A 16,646-nucleotide genomic window follows, 5' to 3' on the forward strand; every position below is an offset into this window, starting at 1 on the left:
TTAATTTTTGATAGTTTGATTAATATGTGTCTTGGTGTGTTTCTCCTTGGATTTATCCTGTATGGGACTCTCTGTGCTTCCAGGACTTGATTAACTATTTCCTTTCCCATATTAGGGAAGTTTTCAACTATAATCTCTTCAAATATTTTCTCAGTCCCTTTCTTTTTCTCTTCTTCTTCTGGGACCCCTATAATTCGAATGTTGGTGCGTTTAATGTTGTCCCAGAGGTCTCTGAGACTGTCCTCAGTTCTTTTCATTCTTTTTTCTTTATTCTGGTCTGCAGTAGTTATTTCCACCATTTTATCTTCCAGGTCACTTATCCGTTCTTCTGCCTCAGTTATTCTGCTATTGATCCCATCTAGAGTATTTTTAATTTCATTTATTGTGCTTGTCATCGTTTCTTGGTTCCTCTTTAGTTCTTCTACATCCTTGTTAAATGTTTCTTGCATTTTGTCTATTCTATTTCCAAGACTTTGGATCATCCTTACTATCATTATTCTGAATTCTTTTTCAGGTAGACTACCTATTTCCTCTTCATTTATTAGGTCTGGTGTGTTTTGACCCTGCTCCTTCATCTGCTGTGTGTTTTTCTGTCTTCTCATTTTGCTTATCTTACTGTGTTTGGGGTCTCCTTTTCACAGGCTGCAGGTTCGTAGTTCCCGTTGTTTTTGGTATCTGTCCCCAGTGGCTAAGGTTGGTTCAGTGGGTTGTGTAGGTTTCCTGGTGGAGGGAACTAGTGCCTGTGTTCTGGTGGATGAGGCTGGATGTTGTCTTTCTGGTGGGTTCGTCCACGTCTGGTGGTGTGTTTTGGGGTGTCTGTGGCCTTATTATGATTTTAGGCAGCCTCTCTGTTAATGGATGGGGCTGTGTTCCTCTCTTGCTAGTTGTTTGGCATAGGGTGTCCAGCACTGTAGCTTGCTGGTCGTTGAGTGAAGCTGGGTCTTGATGTTGAGATGGAGATCTGTGAGAGATTTTCGCCGTTTGGTATTACGTGGAGCTGGGAGGTCTCTTGTGGACCAGTGTCCTGAAGTTGGCTCTCCCACCTCAGAGGCACAGCCCTGATGCCTGGCTGGAGCACCAAGAGCCTTTCATCCACACGGCTCAGAATAAAAGGGAGAAAAAATGGAAAGAAAGAAAAAAAGAGGATAAAATAAAATAAAATAAAGCAATTATAATAAAAAATAAGAAAAAAAATTATTAAGAGTAAATTTATTAAGAAAAAAAAATTTTTATAATTTTTAAAAATAGATTTATTAATTTTTTATACTAAAAATAAGAAAAAAATTATTTAGAAAAAATTTATTAAGAAAAAAAATTTTTTAATTTTTTAAAATAAAAAATATGAAAAAACTTATTAAAAATTTTTTTAAAAATAGAAAATAAGGAAAAAATTATTAAGAAAACATTTATTAGGGAAAAAAAAAATTTTTAAGCCAAAAAAAACGGACGGACCTAACCCTAGGACTAAGGGTGAGAGCAAAGCTATACAGACAAAATCTCACCCAGAAGCATACACATCTACACTCACAAAAAAAAGGAAAAGGGGAAAAGTTAATATATCCTGCTCCCAAAGTCCGTCTCCTAAATTTGGGATGATTCGTTGTCTATTCAGGTATTCAACAGATGCAGGCACATCAAGTTGTTTGTGGAGCTTTAATCCGCTGCTTCCGAGGCTGCTGGGAGAGATTTCCCTTTCTCTTCTTTGTTCGTACAGCTCCCGGGGTTCAGCTTTGGATTTGGACCCGCCTCTGCATGTAGGTCCCCTGAGGGCGTCTGTTCCCCGCCCAGACAGAGCGGGGTTAAAGGAGCAGCTGATTCGGGGGCTCTGGCTCAGTCAGGCTGGGGGGAGGGAGCGGTACGGAGGAGGCGGGGCGAGCCTGCGGCGGCAGAAGCCGGCGTGACGTTGCAGCAGCCTGAGGCACGCCGTGCGCTCTCCCGGGGAAGTTGTCCCCGGATTACGGGAGCCTGGCCGTGGCGGGCTGCACAGGCTCCCGGGAGGGGCGGTGTGGAGAATGACCTGTGCTCGCCCACAGGCTGTTTGGTGGCGGCAGCAGCAGCCTTAGCGTCTCATGCCCGTCTCTGGGGTCCGCGCTGATAGCCGCGGCTCGCGCCTGTCTTTGGAGTTCGTTTAAGTGGCGCTCTGAATCCCCTCTCCTTGCACGCCGCGAAACAAAGAGGCAAGAAAAAGTCTCCCGCCTCTTCGGCAGCTGCAGACTTTTTCTCGTGCACCCTCCCGGCTAGTTGTGGTGCGCTAGCCCCTTCAGGCTGTGTTCACGCAGCCAACCCCAGTCCTCTCCCTGGGATCCGACCGAAGCCCGCGCCTCAGCTCCCAGCCCCCGCCCGCCCCGGCGGGTGAGCAGACAAGCCTCTCGGGCTGGTGGGTGCTGCTCGGCGCCGAGCCTCTGTGCGGGAATCTCTCCGTTTTTCCCTCTGCGTCCCTGTTGCTGTGGGATCCGCGCTGATAGCCGCGGCTCGCGCCCGTCTCTGGAGCTCGTTTAGGCGGCGCTCTGAATCCCCTCTCCTTGCGCGCCGCGAAACAAAGAGGCAAGAAAAATTCTCTTGCCTCTTTGGCAGCTGCAGTCTTTTTCCCGGACTCCCTCCCGGCTAGCACCGAAGCCCGAGCCCCAGCTCCCAGGCCCCGCCCGCCCCGGCGGCTGAGCAGACAAGCCTCTCGGGCTGGTGAGTGCTGGTCGGCACCGCTCCTCTGTGCGGGAATCTCCGCTTTGCCCTCCGCACCCCTGTGGCTGCGCTCTCCTCCGTGGCTCCGAAGCTTCCCCCCTCTGCTACCCGCAGTCTCTGCCCACGAAGGGGCTTCCTAGTGTGTGGAAACCTTTCCTCCTTCACAGCTCCCTCCCACTGGTGCAGGTCCCGTCCCTATTCTTTTGTCTCTGTTATTTCTTTTTTCTTTTGCCCTACCCAAGTACGTGGGGATTTTCTTGCCTTTTGGGAGGTCTGACGTCTTCTGCCAGCGTTCAGTGGGTGTTCTGTAGGAGCAGTTCCACGTGTAGATGTATTTCTCATGTATCTGTGGGGAGGAAGGTGATCTCCGCGTCTTACTCTTCCGCCATCTTGCCCCTCCCTCCCTAAAGTGTTCTTCTGACTGCTGTGTTTCTTGCAAATTATGTCTCCTTTTGTGATGTTATCAGCCACTGATGATCATTCCTAGGGTCATTAATTCATTCAGGGTTGCAGAACGGTCCCATTCTCAGTCCTTCTTTGTTTAGTCACTAGAATACTTCTAAAAAGAAAAAAGCTCTCCCATTATCAACCATTTGGGTATCCTGGTATATAAATCGTAAAGGGAAGGTGGTATTGATACTTGATATTTTTGTCCTTGTAAGCAAATTGTCAAAAATAGTGAGGTAGTTCACTGGTAGTTCACAAGTGACCAAAGGGGTTATTTAGTATTATTGTCATTGATGTCATCATTGTCATCATCAACCTGTGGATTTAAACACATTTGATGAGTTTCGATCCATCGCACTTATTATCTTTATTGCTGCTCAGATCTTCCACCCCTAAACAGTGGGGCTTACCTGACCTGGGCCATCTCGATGGCTTTCTTGCTTTGTGGTGTAACCGTATGTTCCAGGCTTGTATTTTCCATCTTAATGACCTAGAATTGGCCATTTCTCCAAGGAGCCCTGGTTCTTTTTCAGGGGGAACTGGTAATTAGAAATTACAATCTGATCACAGAGGTGCTTATTCCTACTTGTTATTGTTTCTGGATCTTCCCATCCTATGGAGCTGGGATATATACATATGCGCACATACACACATTTAAGAATAAAGCCTGTCCTGAGATCGTATTAACAATTCAAATTCAGAACTACAGGGCTTTTAACCTTTACCTTGCGCCTTTATCATCTTTCAGCTATGTTTTCAGAAAAGAGTTGTATGTTTTAAGGCATATTGATTGGGGAAAAGTGATGTTCTTAGCCTTGTTTATGTTTAACTAGCCTTGCCTCTTAGATTACGGACAACTCGGTAGGTTCTGCCATCTTCCTCATGGTCAAGTCCTGTTATCACAGTTTTGAAGTAAACAGGGTCAAGTCCTGGCCTTGCAAACCCAAACCTTTAACCCAACAGGAAATGTCAGTCAGCATCAGGCTCCTTAGTTTGATGTGGCTAGATTAGTCCCGTCAACAGATTTTAAGACTAAAGAACTTCTAATTTCATTGGTATTTCTTTTTTTTTTTTTTTTGGTATTTCTAATTACTGCATTCATTATATATATCCTATATTATTTGGATGAACTTCTAAATAAAATTTAAACACAGGTTGTTAAATATTATTCATGTATTGCAAACATATATTGAACTATGTCTAAATATCAGAATGAGGTTCTAAATTTTCGTAATCAAATTCTTTACTTGAATATTCCTGTAAGACTATCGTATGTTCAAATAATATGTTACTTTGGCTATCTGTATACCCATTAGCCAGTTGAAGATTACGTGTCAATAGATATTCATAGTATATGATAGCATAAGTAAGAACTTCTGGTTCAGTATTCCAAATTGATAAATACTTGTGTTAGCTTGGTTATGGAATAGAAATCAAAAGGTCAGTACCATCTTAGTTATTAAAATTAAAAAATACATGGGCTCCAGAAAGTCGATTTGTTGAGGTATTCAATTATTATTGGATTTAGATTACAGGAAATGTTTTAAACAAAATTATTCCTGGCTCTGCTGATACTATTAGTGATCCCAGTGGTAAGAATTTCAACCAGTATCTTACAAATGGGCATATTTGAAAGTGGGGTAAGACGGACTATTTTCTCTATTAAAGGAATGAAAGTGCGGTTTAATCCCCACCTGTATGGCTAAGGAGGGGCGAATGGCTCTCCTGTATCTTCTCTTGGCCCCTGCACTCAGAGTGGCTCCAAAATGGGATTAATTTGCTAGCAGTGCTGCTAACTGCCCAGACCTCAATTTCTTTCAGTCATTGCTCCGATTATTGCAAAACTCTTTCTGAAAGACTTAATATGTATCTTTTTTGCTGGCAAATTACTGCTCATTTAGAAGTCCTAGAGTTAGTCCACTGCAGAAAGAAGGTTGGAAGTCTAATTTAAATAACTATCAGGGCTTTTTCTCAGGCTTGCTCAAATTGAAATGCATGCGTGTTTGAAGATGCTCTTGCTTTTCTAAAAAGCTGCATTTAACCCATTAAGATCATTTCCTTGCAGATATGGCCGTTATGGTTGTCTCATTAAGTTGACAAAAGATGGGTCAGCAGTTTCTTTAACACCTGGACACCTGGTGCCGTGCTCTGCCTGGAACCGGGGGGTTTTGTCCCGAGGACTCGGAGCCTCTCTTACGGGGGGAACTCATATTCTAAAGAACAATCGCAGTCCCATCCTTGGTGATGCCTCATTGTCCTGCTGTAATGCTTTTAAGAACCAGCTCTCCAGTCCTTGTCAGGGCCGCCTCTTTCTAACTCTGTGAAAATTGAGAGAAAACTGCCTGACAAAGGTGCTGTCTCTACCCAGTGGACATTTTCATCATTTTGTTTTGCGGGAATAACAGTCTCCCCATAGTTTCCTCACTGCTCAGGGGTACCCCAGGTTCTGAGCACATTGTCCTGTCTGGTCCTCCCTGTCATGGGGAGAGGCAGACAGGGAGGGGGACTCGGCCCTTTCACATCGTCCAGCATCAGAGAAAATGGGCCAGCCACGGTTCCCTGCCTTCCCTGTTGAATTCTGACCTAAGGAAGAGTATCTGGGGACCAAAAGGCATCTTAAAAATCAGTCTGTTCAGTTACCCATTCAATGCCTAAATCCCTTTCAGTATTACGCAAGACAGAGGAGATATGGGGATATATGTATATGTATAGCTGATTCACTTTGTTATAAAGCAAAAACTAACACACCGTTGTAAAGCAATTATACTCCAATAAAGATGTTTTAAAAAATGGATATATATATATATATATATATCTCCATTCTCTTTCAGATTCTTTTCTTTATAGGTTATTACAAAATATTGAGTATAGTTCCTTGTGCTATACAATAGGTCCTTGTTGGTTATCTCTTTTTTATATAATAGTGTGTATATGTTACTCCCAAATTCCTAATTTATCTCTCCCCCACCACCTTTCCCCTTTGGTAACATACATTTGTTTTCTATGTCTGTGGGTCTATTTCCATTTTGTGAATAAGTTCATTTGTATCCTTTTTTTAGATTCCACATATAAGTGATATCATATGATATTTGTCTTTCTCTGTCTGACTCACTTCACTTAGTATGATAATCTCTAGGTCCATCCGTGTTGCTGCAGATGGCATTATTTCACTTTTTCTATGGCGGAGTAATATTCCATTGTATATATATGACACATCTTCTTAAACCACTCATCTTGACGCATGTGATCTGAGAACCAGGCTAATACAGAACCGACAGGTGCTGTTGGACCTGATGAATGTATTCAGCCTCAGGAAACAAGACCAGGATTAAAGTGTGAATGCCAGGATTTCAAAGGGAAAGAATGAATATGGCCCTCAGAAGCGCATCTTTCTCTGGCGTTTGGGCACGTGATCTGTTCTCGTTTTAATCCTCCCCCCACCCCTGTCCCCATGGTCTTCGGTCCATTCCTTGAGGCGCCCCCTCCTCTCCTGTCCTGTTACTTTCCATCTGGCACTGGCATCGCCCCTTCTTTCTCTGCGGCTCTCACTTCTTCCTCTTCCTTTTGTTCTCTCTGTCTCCCTGCCTCTCCCTCCCGCCTTCCACAGACTTTCCTGGTTTGTTTCTCTGCTAATCTCATTCCTCTTACGTGTGGCCTCAGTGGTCGACAGTCTTCAGGCAGCTATTCTGCTCACGTTTTCCAAGTGGGATTTTCAACTTGCATGAAATGCCTGGTGATGCCACAAATTTAAATGAGATGAGTCAATCTGAGTAATTAATCTTATAGATATTTAAATATTGCCATGCGTCCATAATTCTAAATATACATTTTAGTGGTGCTACATGCTCTTCAGTTAAATTATCTTAAGCACACTTAATCTTACTTAGTTTGGTTTGTATTTTCCATTTTTGGGAATATCCACTTATGGATACTGAAGATGTGAGTCTCAAGGAGCATCCTTGCCTGATGGAAAGAGGTCAGAGTTAGACAGCATCTCATAGTATTATAGGGAATTTATCATTCTTCAAAATATTAAAAATGGGATTTATTTTAATTTAAAAGTGCTATCGAGTAAGAGAATAAATGAATTTGTACCATAAAAGGCATGCAGTACCACAGAAATATAAATATTCTTCTGAATATTTGATCTTTTACCCAAGATAAGCTGATTTTTTCCCCCTATTGTATTGGAAATATTAATAAGAAAAGGTCAGTGATTTAGGCCAATTCCCTGTCCTGTTTGATCTGTTTGTAGTATTTAAAAGGAGTTGGAAAATAACTTGATTTTAGGAACCATTTGAATTCCCATTAAAAAACACAATTTTTTTTTTAAAGGAAGGTTTTATTTATTTATTTATTATTTATTTTTTTGGCTGCGTTGAGTCTTTGTTGCTGCCCGCGGGCTTTCTCTAGTTGCAGCGAGCGGGGGCTACTCTTTGTTGTGGTGTGCGGGCTTCTTATTGCGGTGGCTTCTCTTGTGTGGCGCATGGGCTCTAGGCACGCAGGCTTCAGCAGTTGGGGCACACGGGCTCAGTAGTTGTGGCTCACGAGCTTAGTTGCTCCACGGCACGTGGGATCTCCCTGGACCAGGGCAGGGAGAACCTGTGTCCCCTGCATTGGCAGGCGGATTCTTAACTACTGTGCCACCAGAGAAGTCCAAAAAAACACAATTCTTATAAATAGATAATAACTCTCTATAGAGATTTTTAGGTTATTCATCCAAAAAAAAAACCTTAAAATTTTTATTCCCTTTTGACCTAATAATTTTAGGAAATAGGGATTGTCCTAAGATCATTTATAATAATGACTAATATAAATAATTTAAATGTGTAGCAATAGAGAACTACTTATATAAATAATCGCTACAGCCATACAGTGGAAAACACTAAAAAGCATGTTTTTGAAATTATCTAATGCTATGAAAAATTCTACAGATATCACAGGAAATTTAAACAAAGAGATCATATATATATATATATATATATATATATATATATATATATATATATATAAAATATATATATAACCACTATTTCAAATTTTATTTAAATTAAAATGATCTGTAACAAAAAATAAACTAAACCTTGCCAACGCTTGTTCTTTTTCTTTCTCTTTTCTTTTCTCTTTCTTTCTTTCTTTCTTTCTTTTTGGTATAATGGCCATTCTCCTGGGTATGAAGTGATATCTCATTGTGGTCTTGATTTGCATTTCCCTAATGGCTAATGACGTTGAGCATCTTTTCATGTGCTAATTGGTCATTTCTGTATCTTCTTTGGGGAAAATGTCTATTTAAGTCCTTTGCCCATTTTAAAATTGGATTCTTTGGTTTTTGTTGCTGTTGATTTGCTGAGTTGTAGAACTTCTTTATGTATTCAGGATATTAATCCCTTATGAGATAAATTATTTGTAAATATTTTCTCCCTTTCTGTTGGTTGTATTTTTACTCTCTTGATAGTGTCCTTTGATGCACAAAAGTTTTTATTTTGATGAAGTCAAGTTTACCTATTTTTTCTTTTGTTGCCTGTGATTTTGGCATTGTATTTAAGAAATCAATTCCAAATCTAGGATCATGAAGATTTCCCCCTATGTTTTCTTCTGAGAGATTTATACTTTTAGCTCTTAATTTTAGGTATTTGATCATTTGTTTTAACTTCTGTATAAAATGAAAGATAAGGGTCCAAGTTCATTGTTTTGCACATGGATGTCCAGTTTTACCAGCACCATTTGTTGAAAAAAGTATCATTTCCCCATTGAATGGTCTTGGCACCCATGTCAAAAATCCAGTGACCAGAGATGTGAGGGTCTGTTTCTGGGTTATCTATCCTTTTCCACTGGTCTGTGTCTGTCCTTATGCCAGTACCACACTGTGTTTTGATTACAGTAGCTTTGTAGTAAGTTTTGAAGTTGAGAAGTGTGAGTCCTCCAACTTTGTTATTTTATTTTGGCTACAGTGACGGCTTTTTGAATAGAACTGTTGCTAGCCCATAAGACCTAAACTGGCCTTAAAGATTTGCTGTGTAACTCTGACAAATCAGTATTCATGACTATTGTGCATCTCTGAAAAGCCACAGGAGTTTTCAATATCCTGATATTCATTGTATTACTGTCCTATTGCTGCTGTAACAAGTTACCACAAACTTAGTGGCTTCATTATCTCATGGTTCTGGAGGTCAGAAGTCCTGAAATAAGGTGATGGCAGGGCTGGCTCCTTCTGGAAGCTGTAGGGGAGGATCTGTCCCTTGTTTCTGCAGCTTCCAGAAGCTTCCTGCATTTCGTGGCTCGTGGTCCCTTCCTCAGTCTTCAAAGCACTTGCTTCTCTGGTCACATCTCCTTCTGCATCTGACCTTCCTACCTTCTCCTACCTTATCATTACATTGGGCCCACCTGGATAATCTAGCATACTCTTCCCATCTCTAGATCCTTATTTTTTGTATTATTATTTTTTGATGGTGCTAATATATCCTTTAATGGCAGAATGTGGTAATTATTGAATTAATTATTGCTAACATAGTTTTCAAATGAAAAAAAATAGAAAAAAAACAAATTAAATGTGACACAACCTGACCAAACACATGTCAAATTACAGTTTCAAGGTTATTTTACAAAATACCTCCATTTATACCATAGATCCTTATTTTAATCTCATCTTCAAACTCCCAGGTTCTGGTGACCAGGGAGTAGACATCTTTGGGGGCCGCTATTTTGCCTACTACGATTACAATGACTGCGCAGTGTTGCTGACCGAGGGGCACACAGATCCTCTAAAATATCCTTTTATTTTTCCCTGTTGGTCTCCCTTGTAAATAAAGATTCGCTGTCCAGTTGTAAGGATCAGGTATAAGTCTGTTAATATAACAATCTCACATTTCTTTCCTACCTATGGAACTTTTTTCCACTGAGACTATGATTCCTAGAGTCAGCAAATATTAATTGAGCTCTATTCCCTGTGCACCCATGTCCACAAAATTAATACATCTGTTTCATGACCCTGAGGAACTTATAATCTACTAGAAGAGAAAGATGGTACTGCAGTGTAACCCACTTTTTTAAAATTTCTTTCTTTTTTATTTAATTTTTATTTTATATTGGGGTATAGTTGATTTACAATGTTGTGTTAGTTTCGGGTGTACAGCAAAGTGATTCAGTTATACATACATATATATATATCCATTCTTTTTCAGATTCTTTTCCCATATAGGTTTTTACAGAGTATTGAGTAGAGTTCCCTGTGCTATAAGTAGGTCCTTGTTGATTATCTATTTTATATATAGTAGTGTGTGTATGTTAATCCCAACCTCCTGGTTTATCCTTCCCCCCACCTTTCCCCTTTATTAACCATAAGTTTGTTTTCTATGTCTGCCAGTCTGTTTCTGTTTTATAAATAAGTTCATTTGTATTGTTTTTTAGATTCCACATGTGAGTGATATCATATGATATTTGTCTTTCTCTGTCTGACTTGCTTCACTTAGTATGATAATCTCTAGGTCCATCCATGTTGCTGCAAATGGCATTATTTCATTCTTTTTTTATGGCTGAGTAGTATTCCATTGTATATATGTACCACATCTTCTTTATTCATTCGTCTGTCGATGGACATTTAGGTTGCTTCCATGTCCTGGCTATTGTATATAATGCTGCTATGATCATTGGGGAGCATGTATCTTTTCAAATTATGGTTTTCTCCAGGTATATGCCCAGGAGTGGGATTGCTGGATCATATGGTAACCCACTTTTATAGATTATATTTCCTAAATAGCTTTAGAATCCCTCCCTTCCTGTCTCTCATCCCTCCTTTTGTCATGTGTTACTATGATTTTTGCAGAAAATACAGCCAGTTTCCTTGACATCAGTTGGGCTCCCACACTCCTTGCTTTGGGCCATTACTGTACCCACAGATGTGCTCATGTCACCCTTTTGCCAAAAATCCTTGTGTTCCTGGCATCAGGATAAACTGTAACCCTCTGCAGGTCTTATTCCTGGGTGTGGGCTCTACCATTCCAGCCTCATCACCTGCCATTCCAGGAGCACTTTGTGTTGTAGCGGAATAGAATAAACCTACCGCCCCACAGTTCAGCTGTCTTGGCTGTTGACTTTTACAGAGCTCTTCTCACTTACTGGCTCCATTTTTCCTCCTTCACTGCCCGAGAAAGTCCTGTGCATCCCCAGTTCTGGCCTCAAGTCTTGCTTTCTAGAAAGCCAACCCTCACCCCCCTCGCTGGTGAGGCTCTTTTTCCTGGGTTTACTGTGTCAGGCAGTTCCTTGCTCTGTAGTGTAATTAGTGCCTTACCTGTCTGTTTTTCTAACCAGACTGTGGATTCAGTTAGGTAAGGGCTGGTTCTCTTAACCCCATGCTCCCTGTATATGTAGATTGCCTGCCTCATAAAAGATGTTAACTACGTTCGGGTTGAATGAATGCTTGGATCCACGTACATGTGAATGATGTAATAGAAAATACCTGCAGATTGAAGCAAGATTTATGATAGCATATGGATTCTAAGCTAAAATGATTGCTAGCTAGCACTTGTTTTCTCCTTTCTATATACTGTTTCTCTTGAAGAAGCTGAATCTAACTTTCTGTGTGATTAAATACATGCGCTTAAAAAAAGTCCCATTCCTGAGAGTTCATGTGACTCATTGGAGTTCTGTAAAGCTGTTAGTTTGAAGCTGTTTATTTTAAAGGATAAATTTGTGGCATGAAGTCAACAGCTATGAAGTAAAGCTCCTCTCAACATATATATGAATCCAACACAGAGGTTTTCTTAAACTTGACTGCCCTCAGTACAGCCTTGAATACTTGTGAGGGATCCATAAGGGCATACTTTAAAATTCTTTTGAATAAACATTCTTTTGAGACAGGCTTATTTCATTAGGACAAATATTACAAGGCAACTATAGAAGTATATTCTTAAAAGATTTGTGCCGCAAGTAAGTAAATAAGTAGATAGCACTTTTGTTTTTGTCATTGTTAATAAACAAAACAAATAATTATAAATGTGAAGTATGCCTTTCTTCAGGGCTCTTTTTGTTTTTTTTTTTCAAAACGAGATTAGATTTTTTTTTCAGTCTGAAAAAGACAAACTTAATTTTATAGAGAAGTAGGTCTGAGGTTACTCCTAGTGGTAGAATTTAATTATTTATTATATTTATTTGGGGGAGAGGATGGGAGACAATGTATGAAATACAGAGAGAAATACTTTCTCCTGTTGTATCAATTAATAATGCTGGATTGCTGTTTTGTTTTGTTTAACTTCTCAGTGCCCTTTGTCAGACCAAATTGAGGGGATTTAGTAATAAAAAAGACTCACATAGGATATATAAGGTGTATATTTAATGTCACATTCAGATCTATGACTCTTTAAGCTATTAACAAGGCTGTTCTGACAGCTAGTACTAAAGATGGTGGGAACTGTTCTTCCGTGGCCCCGACGTTTCCTTCGCTGTGGCAGGAACTGTACTGGCGCAGCACCGGCATGCTTTGTCTCTGTGCACGCGGCTGCCGGACAGGAAGCCGGGAGCACGCCCGGCCCAGCCCCTCCTTTGGGAGCTCACTCCCCACAGCAGCCCTTCCTCCACCCTGCGAGTTGGCCAGCAGCACCCCACGTGGTGGGCGGGGGTGTGTGTGGTTTTGCAATGCGGCCCGTGGCTGGGTGGGTGAGTCTGATTCCGTGCTTCAGTTCTAGCAAGCCCATGGTTACCGCACGTCGGCCGTGTTCTGCGTATTCTGTAGGGCCAGGTCCACGGGTACTAAACGAGGTGTTTGACAGCCTGTCTGCCTTTCTTCTTGAACTCATCCCTCAGCTGGTCCAGAATCCGGGCAGGGACTTGTGGTCCCGGTCATTAGGCAAGTGTCCTTGCGCATGTATATCTTTAAATTCTCAAAACTGCCCTGACAGTTGTAGTGTCCCCTTACAGATGAGGAAAGGGGGGCTCCAGGAGCATAAATCACTCTGACGTTAGGTTTGGCACCCTGGTCCGTCTACTCCCAAACTCATGTCCGTTAGGACATACTGACAAAGAAAATATCACAGCAAAAGCTTCTAAAAGGCTTTGCATAATATAAATCACTGAGTTCTACAGGTGAGTTTTATTATTGGTAGCCTGGCGTGTTCATACCGATAAACATAAAACATTTTCATACGGTCTGCGAGTCCCTGAATGCACAGGTGCGCGCCCACCTCCCCAGTTCCACTGGACGCCTTGATGTCCTCCAAAGCTTTCGGCTCTTTCTAACCATCCTGGGCCTCCTGTTCTCTCTCCTCTGACCGGGGCGCTCCTTTTCTTCCACCCTCCCCTTTGCCTGGCAGCTCCTACTTACCCTTCAGATCTCAGCTCCAATGTCACTTCCTCAAAACGGCACCATATCTAAAGACGGCCTCATTGTGATTTCTGCCAGCCACCTGCCCTGGCCATCATTGGTAATCATTTCAAGCCTATATTTCCCAGCAACTGATGCGCTACTGTGAACACTGAGGCCACTTTTCTGTTGTCCACTGTTGTGAGCCTAGTGTCCTAACAGTGACAGCACGTGGATGGCACCCAGCATGGTTGCTGGGTGAATAATTGGACATAATGCTTGGTGTCGTGCATTTGCCTTAAGGTCTTTGCCCATTGTTTTCTCCTTAATACTTGCAAATAACATGTTAAAGATAGCCTATTTCCTGATAATTGTAAGAAAAAAAATATATAGGACTGAAATCTGTAGTCTTTCTTGAGGCTTTAAACCGTGGGAAGCATAGAATGGATTTCCAAGTGTGCGTAACTAAGGACTTAATTAATGTCTCCGGGATAGTGTAAGACAACACTGTTCCAGTGTTGGAACCTGCTTTGTGTGGTCCTGGGCTGTGGGATGTGCAAAGGAACTTCTCTCCTAGCATTTCAGTGTCAGGTAACATTAAGCACCTACTTCTGCTTGGTTTTGATAGCTCCAGGAAGCTGAGACTAGTCCTTCAGAACTTATGCTAATACCTACTTACATTTTTAATGTAGTTCTTGATAAGTTGTTTATCAGTTCATGTATAAAATGAGGTCAGTCATAGGGTAGTGTGCGAATTAATTTTGTTTCCTAGCCAAGTATAAAAAAAAAAGATTAAGTATTACAAAAAGACTAAATGTTGATAGTTTGGGAGCAAAATGAAGAATTTTTCCATGTGCTTTTTCCTCTCCTCCTGTTGAGGCAGAATAACATAATGAACATTTTAAAGGGGCAAAACCAAAGACATTTCTGCACACTTAATTTTGCATCCCTCAAATCCTGAAAGTGTTGATCGAGGCAGAATTTCAGTTTCTGGGCACCTGTTTTCCTGGAACAACTGCCATGGGTAATAAACCGTGGAACCAAGATCTGTAAGGAGGTAGCATCAGTAACATCCATTCTGTGCCTTCAGATGTCTTCCTGGTTCCATATGACAGCTGATATTGTTTCTTTCTGCTCTCCCCATCCCCACGTTTACAGGGCATTGATGTACGGGATGCTCCTCTGAAGGAAATAAAGGTGACTAGTTCCCGGCGATTCATAGCATCGTTTAATGTCGTGAATACAACCAAACGAGATGCTGGAAAATACCGCTGCATGATTCGAACTGATGGAGGAGTTGGCCTATCCAACTATGCAGAATTAGTAGTTAAAGGTATTTAATGTTATTTTTATACCTCCAAATAGTCTATTAAAAGAGACATGTGGGATGGTTGTGAGTTCATGATTTGTTGAAAGCTCAGACTTATCCTCGTCTGTTTCTGAACAGTAGTTTGGTGACAGGCTATACGGATGGATTACATTTTAAGTACAAATTTTGCACATGAGCAATAGTTTTGAAAAATGTATTTTATTTGTGTTGGTTCAGTTGCATATAAAGCAATGAATGTGCTCTGGGCAAGTTCTTCTGCCAACTCTGTGTACAGAGATTACAACCCTATAAATTTTTTTTAAGGAATAAATTTTGTTTACTGATAGAAAATCACTTAAAATGCAAATATTCCCCAGCCAGGGTGTTTATGATAGCAGGGTGGTTAATAAAATGAAGCAGTGTCAGTATAAAAATGCTCCGTCATATCATACAAGCCACACTGAGAGTAGTGGGTTAACATTCATAATGTTGCTGTTAGGTTCTATTACTATATTTTGCATGACTGAAAAATTGAGTCATTATATTCAGGAAGGTGGGAGATGAGTAAAAAAAAGGGGGGGGATAAATTTCCTTTGGCTGGTTTGATGTTTTTTTGTGTGTGCATGGACTTAGGAGTTTATAGTATTAAACTGGTACGGCAGTTTTTGGTCCCAGACAGAATTTGGACTTTTGGATATACCATGAGGCATTTTTATACCTTGTAGCAAGCCATTGCTGCTTCCTCCTAGGGGAAGAGAATGATGCCTGCTTTTTACATGTTCTCCCTGCATTTATTAAATGGGGAACATAAAATTGGTCTCTTTTGGATGGACTATTCCTTTTGTCAGCAAATTTCTCTATGTCGGCAGTTTTACAGACTGCAGGGTTCAAACCCTAGAGCTAGCTGTGTGGGCGTGGTCCTATGGCTTACCCTCTCGGTGCTTCTGTTTCCTCATGTTTAAAATAGACATAATAATGTGACCGACCCTAAAGGGCCATCAGGAGGACCGATGCAAAAGGTATGTGAATGGCACTTAGAACAGGAGACCTAGTAGGCAGCCGGCACCTGTTCAGGCCGTGATGGGGCATGGCGTGGCTCTTGTTCTCCGTTCTAGTCCATCAGTGGTCCTCAGCTGAGAATGCATGGCTGAACCACCTTTCCAAATAAAACAAAATACAGATACAAATACCTGCCCACCTATTCTCTACCACCACTACACACCCATGTTGAATCAGAATCTCTGGGACCAGAGCCTCTGCCATAAAATCTATAGGTGATCCGGGCAGATGCTTCTGCTGTGAAATCAGCCCTGCCAACGTTAGTCACGCCTGGCTTGGGGGGAGCCTGCCCCCCAGCACTGTTTATCTGCAGCAGTGGCTAACGTTCTGTGCAAGGAAGCCAGGAAGCACACCCTGCAATATCTGCTCACATGGTCTAATTTGCCACACCAGAGCCCTGCGATTTTGGGTTTGTAGTGAAACTGTAGCCCGTCTGGCTAGTTTCCGAGTTTAGGTTTTACCTGTAAGAAAACTAAAACTCTGCATAGATGTGCACACCCTCCCCTGCAGAAGGCTCTCGGGGAAGCGAGGGGTTTCCTAGTGGAAAATGGACACCATTTGCCAACAAATCCAGCAGAGCGGCCGCCTCGCTGTTGCCACGGCTGTGTTCTTTATTGTCATCACTGTTACTTAATTTTCATCTTGGTCCCGTTCCTTGTGACTGTGTTCTGTTTTCTGATTTCTGGTTGCTACAGTGCTTCCCTGTGCCCGTGCCCGGTGAGGCGTGGTGCTTTGTAATCAGTATGATAGAAATCTAGTCACCTCTTTAAAAATTGCCTCTGTGGGAAAGTTAATTTGTTGGGAATTATAAGCAAGTCAGAAATTTCTAGTCTGCCACAACACACATAAGCACAGAGG

The 16,646-nt window shown here is 41.5% G+C and overlaps 1 protein-coding gene across 2 annotated transcripts in view; it reads left to right on the plus strand.

The window, feature by feature from the left end:
* The window catches only part of PTPRM (protein tyrosine phosphatase receptor type M), a 761,903-nt gene that overhangs the window by 316,911 nt on the left and 428,346 nt on the right, over positions 1-16,646 (plus strand). For both annotated transcript variants that reach the window (XM_061169712.1, XM_061169711.1), the window contains exon 6: positions 14,579-14,753. In XM_061169712.1, coding sequence (XP_061025695.1) covers positions 14,579-14,753 — 175 coding nt within the window. The remainder of the gene's footprint in view (positions 1-14,578; positions 14,754-16,646) is intronic.

The sequence above is a fragment of the Eubalaena glacialis genome, chromosome 15, assembly GCF_028564815.1.
Source record: "Eubalaena glacialis isolate mEubGla1 chromosome 15, mEubGla1.1.hap2.+ XY, whole genome shotgun sequence".
Classification (NCBI taxonomy): domain Eukaryota; kingdom Metazoa; phylum Chordata; class Mammalia; order Artiodactyla; family Balaenidae; genus Eubalaena; species Eubalaena glacialis.